Below are 20,932 nucleotides of genomic sequence, written 5' to 3'. Positions count from 1 at the left end.
ATGTAAAAATAACTCACTAAAGTAATACAATTAAGTGCCATTCTTTTGCCAATCAATGTTTCCATTTAATTAAAACGTTCTCTTATTTTCAAAGCCACATGGAGTTTCTGGTAGTTTTATTCAAATGTATTAAAATGGTTGACCCAGTGAACTCTTTATATATACATATATATATATTTTTTTTTCAGCCTACAACAACCAGATATCACCTATATGTGCATTATACGAAAGTTATTTTCCATTGAAAATAATAAATTCAGAGACATTTTCCTTTAGTAAACCTTTTAAAAATAGCTTTTAACTAAAGAGAAGACACCTCACAGACAAGTTTTATGCTTTTTGAATGTTCTATTACTTTCAAAATTATTCTTCTCTCTGTGGCAGTGCCTGATTACTTTTCCGTATGCTACTGTCGTCTTTTTAAAAGCTCTTTCTCTAATGGCCTTTGATGTTTCCTTACAGAACTTTTTGTTCTTTTTCTCTCTTTTCATTTTAGTTCCAACACAGACTCATGCTGTAAAGCGAACATCTATTTAAGATCTCCTCAGAGCCTAAGGATATATATTTTTCTTTGGGTTAATGCTGAGTGACATTGCTTCTTCTTTAATCAAGAATTACAAAGCTCAGAAAAACTGCTGATAACATCTGAAATTTTATGTACTTATCTGTAGTAATTTCTGAAAATTGGTTCTTCTAAGTATAGTGGAAATTGTCTCTTGAATATGCAATTTAATATCAAATGCAAGGCAACTTAGGCTCTCACTGAAAGGGCTTTTTTCTGTTACAAACATATACATTACATTTTTCTCTTGAGGGTGAAAGTAAATATAAATAGGATACATAATCTAGTCTGTTCTCATCTTAGTTTTTGACATGCTGTAGGAAAACAGTATTTGGGCCTGTGCATTATCTCATGCACTCAGCAAAAAGAGATGTGTCTAATTGGTTATGGTCTACAGCCCTGGTCTTTCATCTGAATGCTTGTGTATATACTGGTGTGGTAATCAGAATACAGCTGATTTTTCTAGACAGTAGGCTAGAATTTAAGGCTGATTTTTTAATTGAATTTTTAAATGGTGTTACTGATATGCTTTGGTGGCTAAGTTTAATCAGTTTAATCATGGAGATTACAGGGTACAGAGTTAAATTCTTAAATTCTCTGAGAGGAGAGTGAGATCAAGGAAGAGAAAGAAGTGAAGCCAAAGCAATATTTCTCATAGGACAAAATTTGTGTTAGGTGAGCAAGTCCTGGCAATTTTTTTCAATAAAATGTAGTTTTGTCTTCTCTACACAGAATTTTACTCCCTTCTCTCCCTCAACTAATTTGTTCCATGAATTAAATATAATTCTCAGTTATAGAATTTATTTTAAAGATATCTAGTTTAGTTTGTCAGGTGTTACATGCCATACAAACACAAAGGTAGAGTCTATCTATTGCAGAAATGTAAATTTTCACTTGCCTTACATGATACCTATAAGAAGCATATGCAAAAATAAAGATAATTTTTTACTATAAGTAATTCATCTGCTAAAATGGCAAATTTTTATCTTCTCTTAGAAAGGAATGGTATCAAAAAACTACTCTTTTGGTTAAAGCATGTGGCAGGTCAGTTTGGTAGAGTAATGTAACAGGAAGTGCATGAACATGAATTTTGGCATAAATCCAAGATTTCAATAACTATCTGACAGAATACTTTATTTCAAACGCACATGTGCAACCTGCAGCACCTTGCAGTGTGAGAAAAGTTCAGTTCTGACTGTTCAGGAATTCTGACTAAACAGAAACCTCTTGCACATGACTGAGAAAGAAAGTTGAAGAAGAAGCTGGTATCTGGTGATGAGGTTAATGCTCTCATTTTGTCAGATTTTACAAAATCACTACCTGTCAGGCACAAAGATTTCTCAGAAGCCCATTTTAAAAGCACCTACTGGATCACAGTTTTTAGAAGTGCTTATACATGCAATGTCAAAACCAAAGCAGAGCATATAGGGGCTAAGAAAAACCACAGCTTAAAAACAATATTCCTTCCTTTTTCTTTTAATAGGATGAGAAGTGCAATGCTTACAGGGTTAGCATTTTCTGTTATAATCCTTATGATTTTCCATAATAAGAAATTACATTTTTCTTGGGTTTAACTAGTAAACTGCATCTATTTGGGCTGATGTTCTTCATGCTACTGTTTCCCACTAGCTAGGTATTTCTATAAATTTCAGCTACCAAGATAGAACCATTTCTGAGAGTAAAATCAAGTGAAGATAAATCATATGGCCTGCATTAAATTACATTCTAGACTTGTGTAGACTAAAAAGATTAAATAATAGGATCAACTTATAATCAGTCTTTTCAGATTTTGTTAAATTCACCAAGATGATGGTGTGGATTTTTTTGCTCTGATTAAAACTTGTTTCATCTGGTAATTTTGTAATAATTACAGCCACTTTTATGAAACTAGAAAGACTAGTCTTTTGTCTCCCCAGGCAATGGTCAGACCTCTAGTGTCCAACACAGACATACTCCATGAGGAATTATTCAGGTCAATCATTCCTGGAGTGGATCATGTGGTGCTGCATGTCTGCCTTCTAGGTTGAGCCAAAGCATCAGCATTAGTCATTCTGTGAACTGGAGGGCTTGAATGATTGATGTTAAAAAGAAAGAAAACGTGCACAAACAAGGTCCATCAGTCATCTGATGTCATTCACAGTGCAGTCCCACAGTCAGGTATGAGGCAGGGGATGTGGAATACAGCACAGGAGAAATGGATGTCCAGGCATGGCAAAGACAACAGTGCCTCAGACTGGCATTACCACTGGAGCCCTGCAGAGTGGAAATAGAGCCTATGGGTGCTTATCCTCTAAGCAAGACTCAGGCAGACAATAATCAGAGCAGCGATCAAATAATCAGACTGATCAATGATCAAATTACACTCATTCAGCCTTCTCATTTAGTTAAGCCCTTTGCATAACTGGTATCTCAGCATCATTTCAGTTTCAACCCGTAAGAGTCACCTTGAGATAAAACATTGCTCGCAGAAACATCTGTGCTTGATAGGGACAAGGCAGGTGAAAAGAAATCTGGTCTTTTGCTACAGCTTAAACTAGTGTTTTAGAACATAATGGAGGATTAAATTGCCTCTTCCATACAGTTCTGAAATCTAGGTATCATTAAAGACACAGAAAAAAATAAGGCACTTAGGATCTGACTTGTAGCGGAGCTGAGTTACCTCAGCAGAAGTTAGTGATAAGTATGATTTCAATATGAATTTCTAAATATTTGGGAAAGAAGATTATAGATATCTTACGTGGGACATACAACATTATTTGATCTAACTGCTTGCATTTTATTCTTAGCACTTTGGTTTTCCTTATCACAACATAAATGGGTTTTCTTTCAACATTTACTAAAACTAATAATATCAGAAATTGTAAAATGGAAGCTAATTTCTGTATTCAGTGCAGACTGCAATAAACTGCAAATAATCAGTGAAACAGTAAACTGCAGAAAATAGCAGATTACTTGTAGGACCATAGAACTATCAGACCTAATGTATGTTATGGGTTGCTAAACCTAACCTGCAGTTGCAGCCTACCACATAATCTAATTATTTTCCTAAATGTTCCAGATTGAATCTAAGGATCATTGAATTGCTTGCCCGCCATAGAAAAAGCTATAACCCATTCATCTCTAGATTGTACTGATCATTTTGCCAGAAACTTCTAATGCTTAATCTGAATCATGGCAAGTTTCTATGTGTTTTCGTGCTCATGTTTTTCTTTTAGAATGAAATCTCATATATTCAGCTAAATGAACAAGAATTTTATGACAGTTTGGACTAGAGCAGAGAAATGCAGCACCTCCTTCTGTAACATTTGTTTCACTCTGAAATAATTTTTCTTGAGCTTGGGTGCCTAGAGCTATGGTAGATGAGATAGCTCCTGCCCATCAAATGACACAACTGCTTTCCAACACTGCCACAGCCAGTGTCACCAGGCACACTCACCTCTCCTACAGCTGTATCACACCAGTGACTCATAAATCATTCTGTGATCAACCACTGTGTCCCCACCACACCTGTTTCCAGTCAGCAAGCTCACAAATTAACAGAAACTCTCGGTATTAGTCCCAAAGAATTTGTCCTTTGTATATGATTCCAGTTCTTACAGTCAAGCAGGTCTTCCTGGACATGGCAACCTTCTGTGCTAGTGAGAGACGTGGGTTTTGCTGTCAGCAAACTACATTATCCCACTCCGGTATCTCCCAGCCAAGCTGTTTAATGAAATGACAAAACAAGTATTGTTTGAAGATTAACCTTTAAGAGCTCCAGTAATAACACCACGTAACAGCACTTTCCCTTTCAATGCCACTTTACTCCCTCACAATATTGTGCTCTCAATAATTAGTGAGCATTGAGTATCATGTCCACTGACTCTACAGTCATCAGGCAGGAGTCCTGCAGAAATAATATGTGCTTATTTAGGTACACACTGTCTATTGATGCCTACTTACCTACAGACCAAAAGAAGCATTTCTGTAGATCTACGTTTGTTTCTTAGTAATAAAAAATATATTTTTCTACTTTACTAACACTAGTTGAATCTGATAATGCTAAGAGGCAGAAGAATTAAAATCTTTTTTTGCTATTATTAGGGCAAATGATTTTGTTTATGATGAAATGTTTATGATAAATGATGAAATATTTTTTGAAGTTTCATTTTGAAAATCAAGCCCAGAATAAATGCAAAAAAATGGAAAAGACCAAATGTTTACAGTGCTACATGGAATAAACAAATAGAATCACAATTAAGTTTTTTTTGTGAATCCAACTAAGAAAAATATACTTTGGCTAAAACGAAGAAAGTATTTTGGATTGACATAAAATGAATGTACTTTATAATTGTTTCAATTTTGCAACAAAACCAAAAAAGGTAATTTACTTAACCAACCTCTGGTTTTACAGGAAGCATGAATTCTGGTGTTCTCACATGCCAACCCCATAACTTTGCAGGTTTAGTGTTCTTTTACCACAGGTTTTCCAGGACACAAATTAATATTAAATAGTAGAGTGGCAGAGATCGCTCTGGCCTCAAAGCTCAGATGATGTCACAAGCATGAATCCTGGAGAAGGTTGGACTAATGGAGGAGTGACAGCACCAGGAAATCCCCCCAGGCTCTGCCAGGAAGCAGTTGATGCAGGGACAAACTCAGTGCTGTGTGCATAAACAAGCTGATAGCTCTGAGACATAGATGAATGTATCAAAGCCCATATGCATTGTTGAGGTGATTTTTTTTTTACTGGTCCTCAGAAAAAGCTAGGAGGAGCTTGAAAAAAAGATAAAAAACAGACAAGCAACAATGTTGACAGAATCAGACAGTGGGAGAAAAAACAAGCCAAGGAAAATCACCCAGGAAACTACTGTTTCACATGCATATGGCAGAAATAAAAAGTTGTTTACTGAAGTGGAAAAAAAAAGTCATATGTGTCTGTTAGCCATTATATGCAATACAACTAAATATTTATTTAAAGGCATAAAATGTCATGATGTTTTGCATAATTAATTACTGGTAAAAATACTTATTGAATAAACAAATTCTACAAATTTGATCATTATATAATTTAAAAATCCATTTCTAACAGATACTTTATATGTCAGAGTAATCACATGTACCCTAGCAACCAGGATGTTATTGAAATTCTACATATAAGTGCATGAGTCATTTTTAGATATGAAGTAAGTCTAATGATGAATGTTTAATAACTGGCAGAATTGTTAAGCTAGGAGGTATATTTTATAAATGTGCAAAGCTTGGTAAATGAAATTTGCTCAGAAATTTGTTGATAAGAAAGGATAAATATTTGTGCTTTTTTTTTTTTAAGATTTTAAATAGTATTATCTGTGTTTTCAGGTTATTTCCCACATTTGTCATCTGAAGATTTTTACACATCAACTGCTTTTATCTCAGGTGTAAGGATTTGTCCTAAAAACATTCATATCTCTCTTATCCTGCCCAAGACCTGAAAAAGAGTCTTCTCTGCTTCAGGTACAGCTTTGTGGATGCAAGTGTCAGGTATCTAGGTGACAGAAAACATCTGTGTGGGGTATTTTATAGGCTTTCCTGACATCACTTTCCTGATACTTCAGCTCTTTGGTACACAGAAGCATTACCCGTTTTTTAAGAACAGACTGTTCTGTAGCTGGTGCACAAAATTTGCACAATGTGCTGCTTCAAAGATCACATGACACTTGAACAGGAAAAAAAAAAAGGTGGAAATAGAATTAAGCCCCAATGTGATTTTTTTTCCATTTAGGGGATCTGAAAAGGTCTTGTTCCATGATAGTACTGTTGCATTTATCACAAAGTTGGACTCCAGCCCTTGGGATTCTTTCCTAAGCAGCAGTCTAAGTACAAAATAGCCTATAATAAAGTCAACTAGTACACATGATGAAAATGCAAGATTAGAGGCTGAAAGGCAAGAGCATTGATACATTCTAGAATGACAGTTCTCACATTCCTAGCACAGGCAACATATTTGCTTCTCATTGTTCCAGGCCTGAATCCTCAGTTTAACTGCACTCTTTGCTACTATGTTTTATACTAATTTGCAGGCAGCATCAGGTAATGCCATCTTAGAAAAATTGTTTAGTAATTGGCTGTTAATTGATGTTGTGTATGCTAGCCACATCTCATCAAAGCTTTTTCCCTTAATTCCAGTTATGAATCAGGAATAAACTTTGATTAGTTATCTATCAGATAGGAAAAATTATCAGAAGTTTTTGAACATTGAAAATTCCTAAAATAGTGCATGAAAGAGAATTAGCCCTTTGTAAACACACTGTATGGAAGAAAGAGACCTCAAAATAATTGGAGGAAGAAGGTGACTCTGTCAATGTAAAACTTGTTGCTGGTTTAACATAAACTGAGAATGATGGACATCTAATCCAAATTAAGCTAAAGTTTCACTGACTGTCCCTCATAACTTGCACAGGCTTTGTGAGATCACTGCTGTATTAGTCCAAAGTGCAGAACACATTTTTCATGCAAAATGAGACTCCATTAGTTATGGTGAAACCAAGAACAGCTCTCTAGCAGTTCAGAATCCTTATTTATAGGTGTTAAACCTAAGGTGGAAATCCGTAGTTTCAGTCTGTGCTGAAAGAAAAGCAGAGTTAAACAGCATCTCAGAGAAGCAGTGTGGATGGAAACCTGTCCCTTTTCTGACATAACTGGGTGTAGGGTATGGTGTGCCCTTACAACTTTATCACAGAACCCATCCCTTGATCTGTTTATAGTAAGGTACTGAGTGAGTGAGGCTTGCATAGTTCTTTTGAACTTAAAAAATCCTACTTAAGTTATCAGCACTTGCTGATACCACCATCAACATCAAAACCAGACAGAATTTCTAAATGTAATTTTTATCTCAATTTAGGGGGAAAAAAAGACTAATTCCTTCTTAGGATTCCTGTATTTTCTCAAGTCAAACAAATGATTGCTTAGGAAATGAATCCTTAGGAAGGGTGCTTAAGAGTAGAAGAAACTAGTAATTTAGATTAATTCTTTATAAGGAAAAGCTTATTTGATTTCTTTTTTCTTTTAAATGATCCAGAAAAGTTTATATGAGCTTAAATTTGGCCACACAGTCAAAAAACAAATCCCCTGTAATCTGCAGGAAGATTTCAAAAAGTTAGCTGTGAACAACTGTTTTCTGGTGTTTTGGTGACTGAAGTCCTCAGATGTTTCTGTTTTGGTTAATTATACAATAATGAACAAAAGAAATGTTGCACTAAGAATTGATTTTTGGAGTCTTTCATGGGCATCAGCATGCTAAGCACTGTAAAGACATGGACAAAGTGCTTCTTCCTCCTTGACCATACTGTTTCTAAATAGGTAAAAGGGGAAATGAGATGAGGGAGACAAGAATTTGACCAACATTACACAACTGACTACAGCAAAAAAAGGATTTCCTGCATTTGAGCCTGATAAGCAGTGAATGAAGCTGCTTTTTACAGGTAGGACTTACAGGGGAAACTAAATACTCCGTTTCTTTCACTTGCTAGAATGTAGATATTCTATTGGACTAGGAGAAATAGTTTTGAGTTCTCTGGTTTTGACTGTTGTTTTCAGTCTGGTTTGCTAAGGAAATGAAACTTGTGCAATCACGGGGGGTGTGTATGGGTGGTTGCACACATGTTCTGGTAGTAACTTTTGAACCTGTTGGCAAACTAGCAAATTGGACACAAAGTATTGGTCTCACAGAGAAAGTAATTCAAAAGTCTTGGTCTCAAAGGTAATAAAATGCTAATGTTGTGAAAATAGGGGGACAGTAGTAGGTGCCAGCCTGTAGCCTGATAGCATGAAAATTCATGTGATAGAAATCATACTATTTTAGTTTTGGTGTTAACAGAAACATGCACTTTCTTCAGTTAGGTTTTAGTTTCCTGAGTATTAGAAATTCGTTAATTAAAAACCCAACAACAAAATGAAACCTCACAAAACAATGCAATATTAGGAACTTGTGGCTAGCACAGGTCTTTCCCATGAGAATTCTTTTTGTGTTTTATAAATAAAGATAAAGTTTGGATGTTATTAAAAACAGTGTCCCAAGATTTGGACAGTGCAGACCTGGCCAATCAGGCCTAGGGGGAGGTTTCTAACTGACCCATCTGGGTGACCTTTGAAAACTCTAAATATATGATGAAATCAAAACAATAAAGATCTTTCCTTCTTGCCACTGAGAACTGAGTTCTTTACTCTGCTAGCTGCTCAACAGCGACAGGAACTGAGGCTTAAAGGAAGAAAGCCAAATACAGCATTATTCATAATAAAATAATGAACTAGAATAACTGCTCATGGATGGATGGCATCAGATTTCCAGGTTTTCCTTCAGAGAGTAAAACTGATGGAAGCAGAAAGCTTCACTGCTGTACTTAAAGGAAGAAGGAGGAAACAGAGATGAAAACTGGGGTGAAGCTACGTTCATGATGGAGAATATTTATGTTAGTGATCTCAGATGTCATAATGAGGCAAGGTCTAATAAAAAATATCAGCATAGACAAGGCCTCATTGGGAATCTAGGAAGGCAATTATTTACGTTCTAACATTACAATATATCCAGTTTGAGCCTGTGTCTCATGCTGGAACTTACTTGCTTCTTTACAAGCACTGCTCCCTGTCCTGCTGGTCAGATACCCTGCCAAGAGTGTGTGATTGAAGCTGGAGAGAGGGTACATATGTTTCATTTGAGTACTCCTGAGCAGGTCAGAAATTTTATTTCACCTTTTAAAACAAGGGTTCCAGTATAATTCAGTTCTCTCTGCCTCACTAATGTGAGCAGCCTTCAACCAAACCAAAGCACACAATTTCCATTGTGTCAGGCACATTCATTCAGCATAAGAATAAAATGCAATGAGAGAACCTAAGACCTTTTTACATGGGATGGGCTAGAGAATATTTTTATTCTTGTTGCTATAGTAATGAATACAGCTAATTGTGCAATTACTGTGATTACACATTTTAAAAGGGTGGTACTTTCAAACAGCAGCAGCAATACAACTGCAATGTGAGAAAATGATGTAACTAAGGAAAGATGGAAGCATAAGTCAACAGAATGCTTAAGACATGTTTATTGGATTATGATGAAATACTTTAGAGAGGAAGTCTGGCTTAGCCTTCTTACGTTTAAAATCGGTATTTTGCTCTTCCACAGCTTTCTTTTGTGACCTTAACCATGAAACACAATGTTGACTAACAGCTACAAGCAGTAACAAGCCATTTTAGGTGCTTGGCCAAGGACCAGAATCCAGAAACTAAAGTTACTCAGATTGACCACAGACTGCATTCTGAGCCAGGAGCAAATGAACATAGTTAATGGTCATTCTTTCTGATAGATCATATCCTAAAACATCATCTGAGGTGCAGAAGGGGCCTCCCTTTAACAGAGGCACTTCCTTTAATGTGAGTTTATGGGATTTATTCTGAAGATAAATTCCCTTCAAAGGGCAAGGAATTTAAGTCTGCTTTTGTGATGTTTTAATTTCAAGGGCTCAGATACTAGGAGCCCTAACAGTGATGCTTTCGCACATAGAGCATGCTCTGACACTCATGGTATCATTCTGTGAGATGCCTAAGTTCAATTCCTTCCACTGTTTGTAAAAGTTCAAATCTTATCTTAACATCTTAAATGCCAGGCTATATGGTAGGATGCTCTCACTCTCTCCTATTCAATAATTTAAGAACCTGGTGTGCACAGGGAATGCACACAAACAAGCATTAACACTGCCAACTGCCAGAACACTTCCTCAGGAAGGGGATATTTAAGCAACATATCCAGGGGAACAAATAGCCAATGGGTTTTGATTGTTGGGGGTTTACTAGCATGACCAGAAACACAGCTTAGATGCCACCAGACTAAGGAAGCAGCTGTGTCAGGATACTAAGAATTTTAACTTGGATCTAAGGATTTTGAAAGACAAAATACTCTGCTGAGACAAAAAACAATCCTGCTGAACAGTTGCTCAATAGTAAAATGACCTTGTTGGTAGTTCTTTAATTGCCCCAGGTTCTGTGGGATTAACTACATTAAAATTGTCAGCATATCAGGAATTGCCACCACATGCCCACGGAAGATAAAACAAACTGACAAAGGTTTAGCAAAGTTAAATAGCTTCAAGCACCAGATTCATTTAAGCAATTTTTCAAAGTATAAAAAATATTAAAAGAATTAGGCTTGCAAAAAGCATAGTGTTCAATCACTCAAAAGGTAGCACAAGGACTTTGTATACTGGGAAGGTATTGTTGTTTTTCAAAACATATTCCATAAACCAACTGTAAAGTGCTTTCAATAACTGATTTTTTAAATAATGTGTCTTGTGAGAGCCAAAGGACAGATGAGATACAAAGAAATAAAACAGGAAAAGGAGATATTTGCACAACAGATAAATAAAATTAAAAAAAAAACCCAACATGTTCTGATCTATACATAAATGGCAACAAAATGAGGAAGAAAAGGTTCATGATTGAGATAAACCTGTTAAATAGCTGGAGTAATTTCCTGAATTTCCTCTTATTCCTGATGTTTCCAAAACCACTGAGATTAGAGTTCAAGAATCAGGAAAATAAGGTAAATGAAGACAGTAGTGTTGAGGGATACAAGCAATGCCTGAAAAGGTGGCTGCAAAGTAACTCATATTATATATAAGTAAATACAGGCAATTAAAATAAAACATGAAAACAAAAAGAAAAAAACCAATTAAATAACTCGTTAGTTCTCTACAGTATAGCTAAATATGTTCTGCAATCTACACAGCTCCAAAGGAACAACTTCCTATGGAAGCATGTCAAACATTAAAATCATATCTACTTCTCTGAACATCCTCACCACAACTATTAGTACAGCACAATCTTGGAAATTTGCATGAAAATGAGATGGTCTAGCACATCTACATACTTGCCCAACTTCTAATGATGATGAATAGTATTGTAAAGTCAGCATGGCATGTGCATGCTTCCCACCTGTGGGAGGAACTGAATCCTCCATACTCAGTGCATTATGCAGGATGCCTGAGAAATCATCAAAGCTGGGTTAAAGAGGTATAAGGTTATGAAACCCAAATGGCAATTATTCCAACTATCTATTTTTTGCCATTTAGCCTTCAAAAAAAGCCAAGTGTATACAGACCTATTTTGTTTAAGAATTTGAACTAATTTTCATCGTCACAACCACAGACTGAGACAAAAACACTTAAACAACTTTTCTGTCTGAATACAAATACTTTGCAACATTTAAAATAGTGACTTGAGTATTGAAAGAATCTGACATGTCCATCTAAGCACAATTTCTTTATTGTCATTTTTCTACTAGGGAACTACGCATTAAACTTTTCTTTTGTCCACAGTCTTAAATAATATTCTGTTACTGATGCTGAGAATATTGTGTGCCATGCTCTTAAAAGTGTCATAAACCAATCTGCATTGTTAACACTAGTTCAGTTACTCTGACTCATTAGTCACACAGTTTACTGACAGTGTTTTTCCCTCCTCTTTGTTTTCTGAACTTTTAAAGATAGATACTAAGTTTAAACGCAAATTTTAAAATGTGCTTTTATTTGACAAAGAAATGGCATACTTTTTTAACCTGTGAGTCATCCTGAGCAAATATTAACAGACCTTCCTTTCAAAATTCCAAAGTGATAAAATAGGACAGGTAGATAGGTAGAGAGAACACACACAAACAATCACTCTTCAGACAGAAATAAAATCTCCAATTTTCACTACTGTATTATTTTCAGGTTGTCGTAAGACTTCATGTTTATACCACAGGATTTAAGAAGCTTTCAGAAGTGTTTTTCCTGGTTTCAGCTGGGATAGAGAAAGGTACTGTTGACTTTTTCACAGATTGAAGAGACAAAATAAAAAGCCGTAAATGAACAATTTTGAAAGACCTTCTACTTGAGGCTACAAAAAGCTTTGAATATTTTACCTAGCCGTCTTGTAGACTGGTAGACTGACAACCAGAAATCCTAGAACTAAAAGTTCTCAGCATATCTTGCCAATTGTGCATTGTTTTCTAAGTTAAATATTCACAGAGACACATATAATTAAGGACTAAGTTCCTGAACCTAACTATACTTGGGCTAGGGCTTTACAAGGACCTCTTAATATTGCCCCTAGAGGAGCTCCTAACAAATAAGGTTGTATTTTAAATGAGATTAATTTTCAGCATATGAATTTTCAGCCTCCTGTTTGGCATTTTACAATAAGAGTACATTTAAATATGTTTGGTGAATTGGTGTCTGAATACCTTCAAATTATTATTGATATGCTACAGAACATTGATATATATTCACCATTACAGTTTGTTCAGTACTGCTACAGCTACTCTCCCTGATTAAAAGTAAAGCCAATAAAAGGTAGGGCTTCTAATCCAGAAAAGTGACAGTAATACTTGACAATATTCCTATTCTGAGCAGCTCTTTAAAACAGGAAACAATACACATTGCTTTAAAGTTGAAAAGGTAAGGAGATATAAAACTGGGAAAAGGAAAGAATCTTAGGAGTTCAGGAAAATTTACATCATTTTAGGTCTTGGTAATTGACATTGCCCTCTACTCATTTCACATCTAGCCACACTGGACCACCAATGTCCATTTTCTCTCTGTTTACTCAGAATTATCTTTGTTGCATTCATTTTCTTGATCCTGTTATCAACAGTATTTATTTCAAAGTGTCTATTAAATCTAGAAAACTGAGGAACAGGTTTTACATTCCCTTCCTGTAAGTGTAAGTCTGATGGTATCAACAGAAGAGTGTTAAATATTCTCCTGTAAATGGTCTGAGAACAGTTTGGCTCCCCCACCTCTTCAAGGTATTTTCACCATTAGTTCATCATAACTGTAAGAACTATAGAGCCTGACCAGTGTATTGCCCTATCCTGATTATATTGTTCAGGGACAAAGAAGTTCAACACAGCACTGTGGTGTGTAACAAATTTTGTAAGCAGCTTTGATAAAAAAACAGGATTTTTTTCTAACAATAAAAATATATTCTCCAAATATATTATGAAATATCAGTTCTCTTCAACTGAAAGGGCAACAATTAAATGACTCAGTCTACCACCTTTCCTTCAGCAGTACAGGTGGAACTAAGAGCCTCTGAGTCTAGCCATAAGTATACAGGCTGAGAACAAGAGAGCACATGAGAGAAAAATGGAGTCTTGGAGAGCTTAACATTTCCCTTCATGCACACACATGGCTGGTAAATTTACCACTTGCAGCCCACATGAAGACTATTTTTTCCCTTTAAATAACAGTCAATTCACTGTTTGTTCCTGTACCACTAACAGCAGAAGAGAGCCAGCCCTTGGCAGCCACTATTACCTGTAGCCACACTTTCTTAGCCTGGTTCTTCCTTGTGATCCTCCAGAGCCATGGGCTTGATGAGTTGCTGGAATGGGTTTAAGGGAAGATGCTCCTGCTTCCCTATCCTCTCCCTTTCTTCTCCATTTGACTCACAAAATGAACATATCAGAGAAACAGAGAGAGGAGCAAGCAAAACCTGGTGAGAAGAGCAAAGAACCTTTCCTTTAAAGTGATGGACCAGGAGTGTCCCTGAGTAAAGAAGAATGGGCCTTGCCTGTGCAGCGTATCATGTCCACTCACATTTTCAGCATTCAATTCAGCGTTCAGTTCAAATCACCACAACCTTGCATTTCAGGGTGAAATCCTCTTAGAAAAAGTTCCTGCCCAACAGATGAAATCAGAAAGGGCAGAGAAACACCACTTACCACACCCACAACCTGTGAAACCCCCATGACTCCATTTCTTCTCACCTCCCAGTCAGCAGGAGTTGTCACTCCTACTTGTTCACACGATCCCTGCCACTGACTTTGTCGCTGAAAATAACAAGGGCAAAATTATTAATACTGACCTTGAACACTGCAGCAGCAAAATTAAATTTTATCCCCTCAATCGGGAAACTTTGAAGCAGCTCTGCCAGAAAAAAAGTACATGGAAACATTTCTTTCCAACTTGAAGGAGCAGTGTAATTTTAGAAAAAAATTAAGTAAATATTACATTAAAAAGACCAAACCCCAACACTTCTGTGAGCCCAACTTTCATCCTGTTATACTTTCAGAGGGACTGTTATGTCCACAACACTTTAACTGTGAAACCAATTTTAAAATGTTTAAACAATACACTTAGGATAATTCTAGAGAGTGGTGTCTGGCCTCTTGCTGCTGACCAAGAGATATCCTGTAAAGGAAGTAGCTAATCACTGTCTCCTTGGAAATGTTTACACAGGGAATTTGGGATGATGTTATCTACTTCCTGTTTAAGTAGCTATTTTGTTCTTTTAAATCAGATGGTGAACCAAAAAGAAGCATTCTTAGTAGTATTGTTATGCTTTTCCTTTCTGTATCTTGAGGTTTCTGGACACTTATTTCCAGAGTACCAGCTGTTTTTCACCTTATCTATCCATAATTTATACATATGTTTTAAGAAATAAGGTGTTTTTTACAATTCTTATCAAAATCAAGTGGTAAACTCTATGTACACATAAGCATACAAATCAACACTGATCAAATATGTTAATTCTGAAAGACCCTAAAGGAAAGAAAGCTACTTTGCTGTGGACTACTGGAGGGAAATAGAAGTTCTGATGACAATACTGTTGGACTCAGTTCTAGTAAATAAAACTTTTGTCTTTCCCTGCTGCCAGAATTAAATGTGATTTTGAGTTTATTGATGCAGAATACAGATTTCTGTTTGCAGTATGATTATCTTTCACTGCATGTTGCCCCACTGTGTGCAACTGAAATTCATGCAAGGTAGGCAGATGATTGTTATCGCAGATGATCAGTGTTTACTGTATTTCAGTGTTCTCCTAAAGAGAAAAATATAAAAATCTTGAATCAGTAGAAAGGCTGGGGACTGAGCCTGAAAGCCACACAAATCAGTGTGATTCTACTCGGAAGAATGTCACCAGTTAGTAACATTTTCTAACTCACCAGGCTTCTTGATATTTTTATATATTGTCAATTTATATATTATCATTGCTTTTTCTACATTTTACTAGAAGAATTCATTTTACTCCACTTTTGTTAAAAGTTTCCTTGATTAAAAGCAACAAGAAAATCTAAGCTTCAGTTATACATAGCTGACAGTACAAGACTGTTGCAAATCAGCAACTTGCAAATTATCTGTACATACAACCAATGATAAACTTAGGCATAGTTCTTAAAGTAAATTGATGACTTTTAAATCTTTGAGGGAATCCAGAGTGAAAACAGAAGGAAAATATAAGTTATTAAAAATTAGAAATATCTAAATTTTACTGGGCTGGCTCACTTCATATTGCAAGATTTGTCTGAAAAGAAGGGAAGAGGAATTTGGCCATTTTGGGGGGATGTGTCTCTGCTCAGAATCCCAGTCAGGGTACTGATGAAACTGGAGTGCTATATGCACTGCCTGATGCATGTATTCATCTATCAGTCACAAATTTCTTGGACTGAATGTAAAACATCTAATTTGGGTTGCAAAATCATGCACTCATGTGCATTCCTGGAATATATGAGCACTTTCACAAGCATAAATGCAATTCTTTTCACAGTATATTACTAAGCAATTGGATAAATATTCATCAACACAACTGTATATATATATGAAAAAATACTTTATTGCTCAATGTTGTGAAGGACAGTGGGATTTTTTCTGCCATTTAAAAAGGGGGAACAGAGGCACAAGGGAAGTGCCACATAAGTTGTAGTACTCAAAATGAGACTATGAGGACTTTTTAAAAAAAAAATTAGCGTAACTTAGTCCTTTGCATGATTGAAGAACAAGGTTGTTATTTAATTTTCATTACTGAATGCTCAGATTTCTGCAATTTCTGCAGGTAAAAGAATGACCAGTCAACAACTGAGAAATACAGCAAATAAATATGTAGAAAGCTCTTTTCAGCATCATTGCTTGAAGGGCAAGGAACTCTTTAGAGCCCATAGAAGATGCATAAGCAGTTTTCAATTATCTCAGTCATCAGACAATAATTTTACTTCTCCAATCCTCATCCCCTAGTAACTACAAGCCATCTAAATTCTGTAACCAAATCAGTTGAAAAAGATAACTCCCATCAGTATGTCTCCTCATTTGCCCCTGCTACCTATCCATACTATGATTTAAATTGATGCAGAGGTGCTATGAAAGAAATTGTATCTTGTTTTATGGTCAAAGGCAATATTGACATCCATACACACGAGACATGAATTTTGAAGTTCACAAGTCTTCAAAGGGCCTCTCTACATGGTAACACTGTCATAACTGTAATGGCTTAAAGACACAGTCAAGACAAGACTTTTAGGTATAGATAATGCCTTTCATTAGACCAGGTAATATAATACTTCTGAGAAGGCCATTGAGAGGGAGCCAGGTTTTTCACAGAAGTCCATAGCAGGAGTATGAGACACCACAAATAAACCAAAACAAGCAAAGACAGTAATTAGATATAGTTTTTTGGTTTTTTTTTTTTAATTTTCAGGGTTTTTTTAAACCATGAGAACTGTCAAATATTCTAATAGGCTGGTCAGAGAAGCTGTGCAGACTTGAGACCTGAAGGCTTTCAAGATCCAGCTAAATAAAGCCCTGAGCAAGCAGGCTTAGTCCCACAGCTGGCCATGCTTTGAGCAGAAGGCTGGACCTTAGGTTCCTTCCAAACTCAGACACTGTGTGATTCTGAGATTTTCTACAGAAACTCTTGTTAAGTCTACTCAAAATCTTGTATCTTTTTAATTGTTCAGCTGGTCTGATCAAAGTTATTGCCTTTACCTACAAGCTATGTCTTGCCGATAATTTCCAAGACAAAAACCCACAGACATTCCATCAAGTGGCAGCATGTTTACTCCTACAAGGGTCATTACTAAGACTGGACTCATTCAATCCATCCCATAGACCTTTGGCATTTGAAATGAACAAACTTACTCACAGTAGCCGTTATGATCAGCCTGAGAATAGTGGGGAATCTATGGTCGGCAAATAACCCAAAAAATGCTCTGGCAAAATCAAAACCCAGCAAGTCCAAGTATTCCATGCTCTACTCTGGGTTCTGGCAGTCTTTCTAAGATTTTCCTTTTCTGCTTTCATGAATTCTAGTTGTGTCTCTCTTTCACCTTGTTCAACCAAAGGCTGACTGCTGAATGTTAGTTTAACTGAAGCAACCTTTACAGAAGAAATCAGTATAGAGTAGTGAGAGAATTACACAGTTAGATAAACTCAGTGGGGTTATCAGACCCAAACCTTCACTAACTCTGCAACTTTCCAAAAATGGAAATGTTTGATGAATTGGTGAACTGATCAAAAGAGATGACCCAGGCTTGGAACAGACACTAGAAGTGTTCTAATAGCTTTAACAGAAATCAACACTCAAACCAACAAATGGTTTTAAGAGTTTTAAGAGCTACAAACTTTAATTATAACACAGAAGTACATTCAGATGACACCTTAAATAGGGCTGACAATATTGGACAGCCACACCTTTGGCATATCACAGCTCAGATGAAGTTTTTCATGTGCAATTGCTAGCAGGCTCTCACTGAAGACAATTTGTTAAATCCAAATACTGTGATTACTACCTAGTTTGCATGACATTTTGCAAAGAAGTTGACTTTTCATACAGTGACACTTCTTAGGTTTCTTTTTGCTGTTCTTCTTCCCAATTATGTTAGCAAGCTTTTCTCCTTGTCTGGAATTGCTTCCTACACTAGATTATCTGGTTTGCCTTTCTAATGTTGTCTACTGAACGTACCATATATCAGATGCTCTGTCATTGCCAAGGAATGTTCTCATTCATGATCCCACACCACAAAGACACTAGAAGGCTTTCAGAATGAGGCTGTGCTTTTACAATGACCTGTGTTAAAGAGATCTAAGTAAATGCTACTGGAAAAATGTGTGGTCTTGCTCTCTTTTCAATGTTTGGTTGTGGCAGCAGTTGAGCTAATATGAGTGGGTGGTGAAATGAATTAAATAATTAGTACTGTTTGGCAGAATATGTAAAATTTTTATTTAGGTTATCTGAGTTTATTTTTTTGTCTGGATTAATTTTTGTGTTCAACCCACTGTGTGGCAATACATGCTCCACTAGCTGGCCCATTCTAATGAGGAGGTATGGACCCAGGAAAAATAGCAAATTGAATGAGCTTAAAATAGATTTGAAAGCACAGCTTTAAGAAAATTATTCTCTACTCCAATTCAAGGCCAAGCTATGTTTGTGGACTTGCAGTAACTTGGAGGGAAAAAGGTGTATCTTGAAGTACAACTGAACTCCGAAGATCCAGTTTGAGCTAAGGCAGTAAGTTGGTTCTTTCACTTGGTTCTAATGGTAAAATCCAATTTGTAAGTCCCTACTGTTGCAAAATCTTCCAGGAATCTGAGCACAAGAGTACAAAAATATCTAGCAAGTCATGTCCCCTTGGGAGCAATATGGTCCATCCTAGCCATTATCATCTTGTAACTCTGTTAGCATGGCTCCTTTGGATCACAAGTTATACTTTAAAGCAATTAACTACTGATTGAAGCTCTAAGAATAGAAGACATATATTGCCTTTCCACACAGCAAATCTCTGATCATCTGAGAACACAAACCAAGCATGAATCTACTTAACACTAAGAGACCATTTCATCAGGAGAATGTCACATTCAAGGATCACTATGTCAGACTGCTGTCTGGGCATTAAGTTACGACTGAATATTTGTATGAGACTGTGTGCTGTGAGATTTACTTATGGATTACCTTCAGGCCAAAAAGCTAGAAAGTACTCTTTCTGTCAAAACCTCCATTTATTTGTGTATGCATGTGAACTTCTCAAGGAAAATGTGTAAAAGAAAAAGCAAAGATGGCTGGGATGTACTTCTCTGAAGTACAATTCAACTGAGATTGGCTTAACAACACAACTGCCACAGAGCATGACATGTGATCTTGGATATGTATTACTGTATTTGTGTTTCTTAAATCGCAGTGACCTTCAAGCTCTATGCTAGGAATGAGCTTACAATTTACTAAAAAGAATGTCACCTACTGAATGTGATTGCCCGGAATCTGTAAGGTTTTTCCTTTTACCTGGAATTCTTCAGCAAAGCAAAGGTCAGGTTGCCCCAGTGCCTGCTGTGATAATGGTATTTATCACTGCCTATGAGAAAAGCCAGTGAGCATAATTGATCATTTTGGAAACCTAAAGAGAAATGTGCCCTGGTTGTTGGCAGGAAATTACTTTGAATACCTGAATCTTGTCAGTTAGTCTTAAAATTAAAGAAACAGTTTATGAAATCTGTCTGAATCTTGGTGTGAGGCACATTGGCATATGACTAAGTAATGTTTAAAAACATAAACTGAGCTCTAAAAGAATGCAGCATCTCCAGGGCCCTGTACTTTTCTGTTGCTCTGTTGAATGTATTTCTCAAAAAAGGACCTTTTGGACAAACTAGAGGTTGCAGTATATAGGGTGAGTTTGCCCTTTGAGATTTCTTGCCTGGCCGTTTCTTCTCAGAAGTGGAAAAGTTGACAACGTCAACTTTCAGAAGAGCTCTCAGAAACTCCTAATCATAATACAAGAACTATGAAAAGCACTGGGGTCCCTTTCCTTGCTCTGCAATTAAACCGGAGGGACAGCATAAGGTGCCGGATAAGCCTTTAAAGTGGCAATAGTCAACGCGGGCATCTCGGTTTTGTGCCTCCACCTCAGCATGGCACAGAGAGAGGCTGGTTTGGTGAGAGAGTCGCGTGTAGCAGGGGCAGAGCTGCATGAGCGGGCACCGCCCCGCCTTCACACCCGGGGCTGGCTGCGGGCTGTGCTGACCGCTCGCCCCACGCTGCAGCTCAGAGCGGGCTGACGAGCTCCGCGGGCGCAGCCGAGCCCGCCGTGGGGAAGGAACTGGCTCCGAGGGGAGGGGAGAGGACAGGAGGGCAGGACCTGCCCTACCCTGCCCTGCCCTGCCGGGCCGAAGTGGTTCCGTGGAAAAAGTTGCGGCGGCTTCAGAGCCGGGCGGTGAGAGCCGGGAGCGCGTGTGGGTACCTGGTAAAGCCGGCGGCTTCGGAGAAGAGCAGCCCCAGCTCAGTACTTCCTCCTGCCGATAAGATCTTCGCCAGCGCTCGTCACGGGTGGCGGCCGCCGTCGCTGCCCTACTTGAATCGGTTTCAGACTCCTCCCGAGGCGAGACGGGCGCGGGAGAGCGGCGAGGCGGGCGGGAGGGAGGAGGCGATGCGCGGGGCCGCGCCGCTCCGCCCGGCCTCCTCCGCCCCGCGCAGCCCCGCTCCCCGCGCTGCTGGCACCGCCGGCCGGGCGGCGGAGCCGCGGCTGGCACCGGCATGGGGACCTTAGGCAAAAGGAGAGAAAACCAGTGAGTTTGCCGTGCTGTTTTATGCCCCCGTCGCCCCCTCCCCGTGGCGGCG

General features: G+C 37.6%; 2 protein-coding genes across 2 annotated transcripts in view; one reads left to right on the top strand and one right to left on the bottom strand.

Moving 5' to 3' along the window:
* Window positions 1–44: 44 nt before the first annotated feature.
* LOC146436253 (uncharacterized) lies at window positions 45–20,850 on the bottom strand. Its single transcript, XM_085062038.1, has 2 exons — window positions 20,556–20,850; window positions 45–2,815 (listed from the first exon to the last, which is right to left on the bottom strand). Exons 1-2 carry the CDS (start codon window positions 20,848–20,850, stop codon window positions 2,802–2,804), a joined length of 309 nt encoding a protein of 102 aa, XP_084918164.1. The 3' UTR covers window positions 45–2,801.
* RASGRP1 (RAS guanyl releasing protein 1) overlaps window positions 20,747–20,932 on the top strand; it is a 36,599-nt gene continuing 36,413 nt past the window's right edge. Inside the window, exon 1 of the mRNA XM_085062035.1 lies at window positions 20,747–20,880. Coding sequence (XP_084918161.1) covers window positions 20,849–20,880 — 32 coding nt within the window. The 5' untranslated portion in view covers window positions 20,747–20,848. The remainder of the gene's footprint in view (window positions 20,881–20,932) is intronic.

Source organism: Lichenostomus cassidix, chromosome 5 (genome assembly GCF_008360975.1).
Source record: "Lichenostomus cassidix isolate B80296 chromosome 5, HeHo_3.0, whole genome shotgun sequence".
NCBI classification, from domain to species: Eukaryota; Metazoa; Chordata; class Aves; order Passeriformes; family Meliphagidae; genus Lichenostomus; species Lichenostomus cassidix.
Note: the sequence above shows the minus strand (reverse complement) of the source record. Positions and strands in the feature narration are given on the sequence as shown.